Source organism: Hippoglossus hippoglossus, chromosome 10 (genome assembly GCF_009819705.1).
Source record: "Hippoglossus hippoglossus isolate fHipHip1 chromosome 10, fHipHip1.pri, whole genome shotgun sequence".
NCBI classification, from domain to species: Eukaryota; Metazoa; Chordata; class Actinopteri; order Pleuronectiformes; family Pleuronectidae; genus Hippoglossus; species Hippoglossus hippoglossus.
The window spans coordinates 18,752,647-18,760,662 of NC_047160.1; the positions used below are offsets into that span (position 1 = coordinate 18,752,647).

The window sequence follows — 8,016 nt, forward strand, 5'->3', positions numbered from 1 at the left end:
ATGTCTGATAGTCTACACTATCTATCTACTTTCTATCTTTATACTTTGTATCCAACAGTTTTTATTGGAATAAACGTGTCCAAAAATCTCTAAGATTTAGATTTATCCTTTTCAATTAAATATGTGTGGCTTTCTGTTCATCAATTTTAAATAGGTGTATGCTTAAAATTTACAGAAACATTATATACTTATATAATTGACGACATTGCATATGCTACTTTATGATAACATTGTTTAAAAAGAGAGCCTCAGTGAGGCAATGTACTGAAATGTCCTGAGGCGTGCATGGGAGCCACTCTTCCTCTGAAACCCCCACTGGAACCACTCAGGGAAGTGCCTGGTTAACACGCAGAGCTGACAGGTCATGATAGACATGAGGTGCACCCCTGAGCCCCAGCAGCCCCCAAAAGACGCCCAAGGTTATATCATCAAGCCTGGGTCAGCTGTATAATTGAGCTTAGGGTCACGGGGAGGATATGGAGCGTGACAATGAGGCTATAGAGTTACAGTTTGTAGATGGCCAGAGAGGGCCACTGGTGGGGCATTACCGCGGGGGCAGACGTCCCTTTAAAGAGTTCAAGGTCCATCTGTGAGAGTGGCTCCAGTCCTGTTCACTGTCACTGCTGGAATGTGTGTCACCGCCTGCCAGCCACCAGTGCACTGCTGGGAGAGTGGGGATGGGTGAGGAGAGATGTTGGGTTTTGGGTTTGTTGTTAGGAACAAAATTAAACTTTAAGGATGATGAGTGAGGTACTATCGATAACAAGTGTCAGACACAGTTCTTTAAACTGTCGGTAACGTCTCTTCAGCTACAGACAGAAGAACAGCAGTGGGATTCACAGAGTGGGAGTCTGTGGTGCTCCGTGCCCTCTGTGCATGTATGTATATCACAGAAACAGGCTCTGGGACTAACATCTGGTTTGCTCTTGGCACAGAGTCTCATAATCAACTTCTGCCACATCGTAAAAACCTTTATGCCGTTGGCTCTCCAGCTATACCACCAACAAAGCCCACAGAAGTTCTGACAAATCCACAGTGATGGATACTACCCAGCGCACTGCCGTCGCCCAACCACCTGGAATCTATGGACTCAAATTATACGGAATGTGCAGGCCATGATTGAAAATTAAGCACACATATAACAAGCAGGTGTTGCACAACTTTCTATAACATTTTTATTGCTCTTATCAATGTTATAATTATGCAGCAGTAAATGAATGAATCAAAGGGTGTTTGCACAATGTTTGAGCCAAGACTGACTGGGAGTAGTCTTTTCAAGGAGAAGAATAAACAACACCAGCTGACTGCTCCAAAACTAAATTAAGAGTAATTATGTAGTAGTTATTTGGGGAATTAAAAAGTAGTGTTTTTGAAAAACAGCATGACTAAAAAACATCTTTGTTTCAACAAAGCTGTGGTGCGGAAAAATACATTAATCAGTGTTTTCTGGGCATTTAGGGCTGAAATTAACAATGACTTTCATCATCAGTTTATCAAGTCTGAGTGTCCAAGATGAGGTAAAAAATTATTGTTTGTGCAAACAACAGGAAAAGAGAACTAAAATATCTAATTAACATTCTATTACAGTTAATCAACTATACAGTTTTTTTGTCAGTCAACTAATTAATTAATCAAATCATTTCAGCTTTGTTTTAACAAAAGTCGACTTTAAAGAACTTTGAGATCAGACCAATTTACTGTAGTTCACATTCCGCAATAACATTATTGTGAGATTTTAAAGATAAAAAAAGATATATATATTTCACGCATAATTTTTTATGTCCTATGGTTATTTTGGGGTATTTTATGTCTTCATTAAATAGCAAACAGAATGGAAATGAGCGAAGAGAGAGATGGGACAATAACATAAAACAAGTTCCCAATTTGACACAAAATGCATTCATTGTCCTCTAGATGACCTGGACAGCCCACGTTTTCATTATTCTCATCACATTCAAAAGGGGAATTGAACTTTGTGTCAACTGTAAAAAAGTTGTGATTCCTCTTAAGGTGATGAAAATACTGATGTGATGCAACATGTTCTAAAATATAACCAAGGGATTCAGACTAGTGTAATAATAACAGGACAATTCAAGTTTTAAGGTTGGCGTGTCGTAACAGTGCGCTGTGGCTCAAATGCAGTGTGTGTGTGAGAGAAAGTCCACGTCCCAGTCTGCATCTGCCTCTGAAGTGGACATAATAATAAGAAAAAACTTCCTGACTGCAAACAGAGCCCGGAGCCAGGTAAGAGGCAGGAACAACAGTTTGTGTAATGCACCTCAGCTGTGTTAACACCAGCAGCTCTGCAGTGGCGATGGATCACTGAAGTGGTCATAAAAACAGAGCCAGCACAAACACAGGACGGGGGGCAGCTGGTAGAGAAATGCAAAGCTGCAATGAGGGTGACATATGTAAAAAAACAAAAACAAGGAGGTAGTGGCTGCTCAAGTAACCAAGAGTTTACACTCAACTGTACAGATGGGTTCTGGGTTTTACTGTAATTTTGAACTTCCGCTGTGCTTTAAAAATAAAACAATATGAAATCATGATAATGGCATCTAGCTAATTTGCACCTTTCCCTGAACTTGAGTCTCTTGTCAATGAGCCAAGACTTCCCTCAGGATTATTCTATACACTGTGCAGCTTAGCCACATTGGCTTTAGCTCACAGGCCAGGAACAAAGTGAGTGCACCGGCCCGTAGGCTAATACAATCAGGGTCATAACTTTCCCATCATTGGAACGTTACCCATTGATGATGGACGGACTTAATATATAAACTGTTACCTTTCTTAAGCCTTTCCTGAAGTGTCCTCTTTTGGGGGCCAAGAGGACACTTCCTTCCCTTTCAGACAGAGAGACGTTGGGATTCGTCTCCCTGCCATTCTTGGTTAATCGTGGTTACAGGAGCATGAAGATGTGTTGTCCATGTCGCGGTCTGCGGACACTTGTGAAAACTTAACGGTCAAATGAGGTTGTAAACAATAAATCCTTTAGGAATTTATGTGACATTGTAAATCTGAGCAAAGCCATTGGGTTGTTGTGTTAAAAATAACCTAAAACTTTTCAATGAGGAGTGATTTTTACAGGAATATTTTCTGTTTGGATGCTTGTAACATTAAACCTTGAGATATATTTTTAACAACATGGGATGTAAATAGGTTCAAGCTAAAATCTTAACTGTCCAGCTGTCCTTGAGGTTTTCTTTGATAGCCCTATCTTTAACCGCGCTACATACACGTGTACATGTAGTGCGCTCAGAGCCAGGAAGTTAGTCATCATTCGGGTGTCACCCACAACGACATGTTTATCAGCGGCGTGCAGATCACTGATCATCTGATAAGATATCCTAGACTTCACAGAAATCGTTGAGGACTTCCATTCAGGGTCGTGTCAGTAAAGCCCACTCCTGTTCTCCCCTTACCAAAAGCATTTGAAGAAACAATTTGCTGCTGATCACAGTAACCGTTCCGTGTTATTATCTTGTTAAGGCCAGTTAAGAGGCCATGTCTCTGAGGGCTGAGGCGACCCTGTCAGGAAGGCGTCACTTTGCTTGGTGGGCTGCCATGCAACCACAGAGGCGTTAACGGTCCAAACTTCTTTGCCACATTGAGAAACACAAACACAAAGACAGACGACGACACGAATCCCTTCACTACCCTCAAGGTATTTCTCAGATCTGTTAAGAGACTCTAAGGAGTCAAGTTTGCTGAGAGAAGTTGAATGTTTTTGCCTGAGCCTGCAGACAATGTTTAGAATGTTATTATTTAGTGACCAAATGTGTTTAAATATCAACATTACCAAATCAATGTTTATATAAATATTGAAAGAAATTAGACAATGCATTTATGAAGACTCGACATGGCAGTGAATCATGTCATGCTGTTTGCAAGTTTGTGTCAAGTTAGCCTTCATTGTGGAATGGGAGTTATATTATAACTTAGTATTAACAATCTGAAACTTTTATTTCGAGGTCACCGATACACACGCTCGACCAGTTCAAGCTTTTTTATAGCATCAAATAACAACAATGAGCTTTTGGACAGAAACCATCTTTATCTACTAACATGAACTATGACTTTTTAGTTTAGTCCATGTCCCAACAACTAACATGGGGAGGGCTTGATTTATAACCTATACTGCAGCCAGCCACAAGGTGTCGATAGAGATACTTTGGATTCACTTTCATGTCGTTCATATTTATATACAATTCGTGGTAAATAACTTTTTTTTAAACGTTGTAAGCACCTTGTTAGTGCACAAATTATACTCTCATGTCCCTCATTATAAATACTAGATTTCACTTTTAATGATCAAACTTATGTTTACAACAGGCTGTAGTCTCTTATTTCTCTGTTCTTTCCCATAAAAACTCTCAAGTTAATCAAGTTTCATTACTGTATTCACTCTGCCTGGACCTTGGCAACGGTTCATATTCTAAAACCACTCAAACAACAATGATTCAGAAAACAGTGTTCATGTTGTTTCTGGATTTCTGCTCCATTTTAAATAGCAAAGAGAAAAACATATCTGATTGCAATGGGAGCTGGAACGGAGCCACTCCAAGAAGACAATGATGTCGTGACACACACTGACCTATAATTGCCCACAGCAGAGAGCCGAGGGGCAGTGATTGGCTGGCTTAAAGGGCCCTGTGGCCTTAGAGGATGAGAGCCATCATGCAATTGCAAAGGATCAGCAAATCACTGTCAGATGCCCACTGGCTAGACCACTCCAAACCAAAGCCATTTTCCCATCAGCATCAGAGGGTTCACAGAAAACAATAAAAGCAAAACAGTTACAGTAAAACAGAAAGAGTCTTTTGAGTCTCTTTCAATAAAAAAAGAGCAAAAGTCTTAGAGGAACAAAGTGTTTGAAGTGAGATGATTTACTTTCATCTTTACACAAAGCTGTATTCTACAATAATGACAAATTCAAGTGCATTGAAAAGTAAGAATGCAATAAAAGCAATAGGGATAAAGAAACGTTGGCGTGTGAGTTTCGCTCAATGAGAAAGAAGACGGTGTTTGTAGATGTCCAATAAACACATTAGCGTGGAGACAGACACGTCAGTCGGAGAGGAAGTATTTGGGCGATGTCCAGGCATTTCTAATCTGCCAACACAGATTAGGTGAATGGTATTTAAGCCATAATAGCAGTTTTCCTTAAATCACTGCCAAAACTCCACAGTTTAACAAGCTTTTGAAGATGTTCTAGAAAACTGTTCCTATTAGCCCGTCAGGCAGTTTCTGATGTCTTAATGCAGGTCAGCTCCCAGACCCACAGCTGGATAGAGGAAGACAGACCAGGAGAAGGAGGGGAGTGTGGAATAAATCCAGATTCAGCAGCTCTCCCTCTGCCTCCTCTCTTATCTGCTCGCACAGCCATCTGAGAGGCACACACACACACAGCACTCTCAGACACAGCCAAGCTTTCCTGGCATCTCTCCCCCGACTATGGAGAGATGAGTTTGTCCTCCCATCTACACCTCTGTGTGAAGCGCAGTGCACATCAAGCAGCAGCAGCAGCAGCCAGGAGCACATTTAATTGGCCAGCTGTCTGAGTGGTCAGGGCTACAGATTACTTCAGAAGCGACAGACAGCAGTTTCTCCGTGGTCGCTTGAGCATTATAGAAGTACACATTAGAACTGTACACACAAGCATGCAACCATGAGCCATATGCAAATATCAAAGAATCGTCCTTGTCCGTACACTCCCACTGGAGAGGATCTGCAATTTCCCCATTTCTTCTTCAGGATGTTAATTGATGAAACATTCAGCATATGGTAATACAAAGTGAGGCTTGGCTCACAGGCAATAGATGTAATCAAAGTGATTTCTTATCAACTAATTATCTCCACTCAATTGTTCATCAAACACCAAAACAAAAGGCTATTCTTGTTTCTATCTCCCTGTCTGAACCCATAGCTGTGTGAATTGTATGTGTGTGCTCACATGCTCAGGGGTTTTGTGTTTGTCGGTAGGTGACATCTCTGGACTAACACTGCATGTAAGTCTGCTAAACACTGACATCAGCAGTATACAAAGCACACTGACCGTGGATGAGATGAGTCAGATGGGCCGGAGGGTGGAGAAGATGATCAAGGGCCGGCAGGTTGATGCTGAAAAGAGCAAACGTTGCTTTAATAAGAGCTGCACTCACAATTTTTAATGGTGGTTGAATGCGCTTCTTCTAAATTATGTCCGCTAAATAAAGGCACAATAATACCGTCATATAATTTGTATAATATAGTTTTATGCAACTTTTTCCACCACGAATCAGGGTGGGAAGTTTTCTTTAGTTTAAGGTTTGAGTCTATTGATGCTCAGGCAGAATCTTGGCCATTTTTGTAAGATCAATATGTTTGAGTCACAAAGTTAGACATCCTCTCTTCTTAAGGATAAATCACTGAAAACATTTCAAAACCTAAAAAAGATAGTTTTGAGCTAAAAGAGATCCCAAAAAATTAAGAAAATCTAAGAAATTTAACAACATTTATGCACATATTTCAGAAAACTCACTCTTTCAACCACGTGGAGAGAATTAAGAAAAAAAAATCCACTGCATGGTTGAAAACCATATGTTAATCTGTTTCTGAAGATTGTTTCCATGCAGCAAATAGAAAATAAGTACTTAATTCAATTTCCTTAAAAACAGCCTAAATATGTATTAATAAAAATGGAAAAAAAATAATAATTCAATGTGTTATTATTGTTTATTGCTCTTTTTTCTGTCCATCAGTGCTGTACTCAACCATTTACTTCTTATGGGACAAAGATGTTTACATTTTGCCATTAAAATCAGCAATTGTTGGTAATTCATCGTCTTTCAACAAACTAACTGATGAATCACAGCAACTCTTAAAATAACATATATCTATTCAATTGTTAAATCCATCCATCCATTCACTGCTACTTCACTGGGTTTCATTTATTTAGTTGATGATATCCTTGGGAGTAATTGTTATGGTTCTAAAAAGTCTTAAACTTAACTTGGTGAACTCTGCAGAAACCACAATCTGGAAATAAAACAGCAGGAAGAGTCGGTAAACATCCATGTGGGTTCTTAAAAGATCACCAGTTTCATACTTGGGATAAACAACAGACAGAAAAAGTCTAAAATAACCTGAAAAATAGTTTTTGGCAGTGAAGCCTGAAAACAACAAAGCCCTTCCCACAATGGCCCCCAGCTAAAATCCACCATCATCCAACCACAACCCTGAACCTCATGGCTCAGATTTTAGTGAGTTAATTTAACACTTGTTGAGTAACAAATATTCAAAAAGGATTTCAAGTTACTAGCAACCAAACAGTGGAAAATCAACTACATTGATTTATTTATCTACTGGAGGGTTTGGCTATTAGCTAAATAGCTATTAGCGCCTAGCTTCAAATATAGCTATTAGCACCTAGCTGCGTGGCTAATATTTCTGACAGCTAACATTCACTGACTGCGTCTATTAACAACTGACAGTGACATTAACGTTACAAAGATGAGAGTGAACAGAAACACTTACTCGGCCTCGGTTATTCCTCTTAGTCTGTTTGCTCTGTGCTCTTGAGCTATGCTAAGGCTAGCTTCCACAGTTAGCATGCTAACTAGCTGAATGTCATGTCTCGTCCTCGCAGGGAGACTCCAGTTACCGAACCTCAGGAAGTTAAAGACTTTAAACTGGGTCCACCCTGTAGAAGTGGGGACTTCTATTAAACAGCTTTATTATTATTATTTTACTGAAGGTCATACAGAAGATATCAGTTTGTTCAGTTTACCAAAATAATCAGTTTAGTATGGCGCCAAATCATAACATACATTATCTCAAGGCTCTTTACATAGAAGGTCAAGACAAATAATTAATCATGAAATCAATCACAACATGTTTAACTGGTTGTGACTCGCAGGGTTAATATTTTAAAATCCATCATTGCCATGTATAGCAGTTAACATATCATAAACATTAAACCTGTGTGTTTTTTTATATACAAGGGGCTACAACATTTAATGGGAAGCATCAGTGACT

The 8,016-nt window shown here is 39.6% G+C and overlaps 1 protein-coding gene across 1 annotated transcript in view; it reads right to left on the minus strand.

The window, feature by feature from the left end:
• The window catches only part of xpnpep2 (X-prolyl aminopeptidase (aminopeptidase P) 2, membrane-bound), an 87,592-nt gene extending 79,960 nt beyond the window's left edge, over positions 1 to 7,632 (minus strand). Inside the window, exons 1-2 of the mRNA XM_034598156.1 lie at positions 7,516 to 7,632; positions 6,056 to 6,120 (exon numbers count right to left, since the gene is read on the minus strand). Coding sequence (XP_034454047.1) covers positions 6,056 to 6,120; positions 7,516 to 7,592 — 142 coding nt within the window. The 5' untranslated portion in view covers positions 7,593 to 7,632. The remainder of the gene's footprint in view (positions 1 to 6,055; positions 6,121 to 7,515) is intronic.
• Between the last annotated feature and the right edge of the window lie 384 nt (positions 7,633 to 8,016).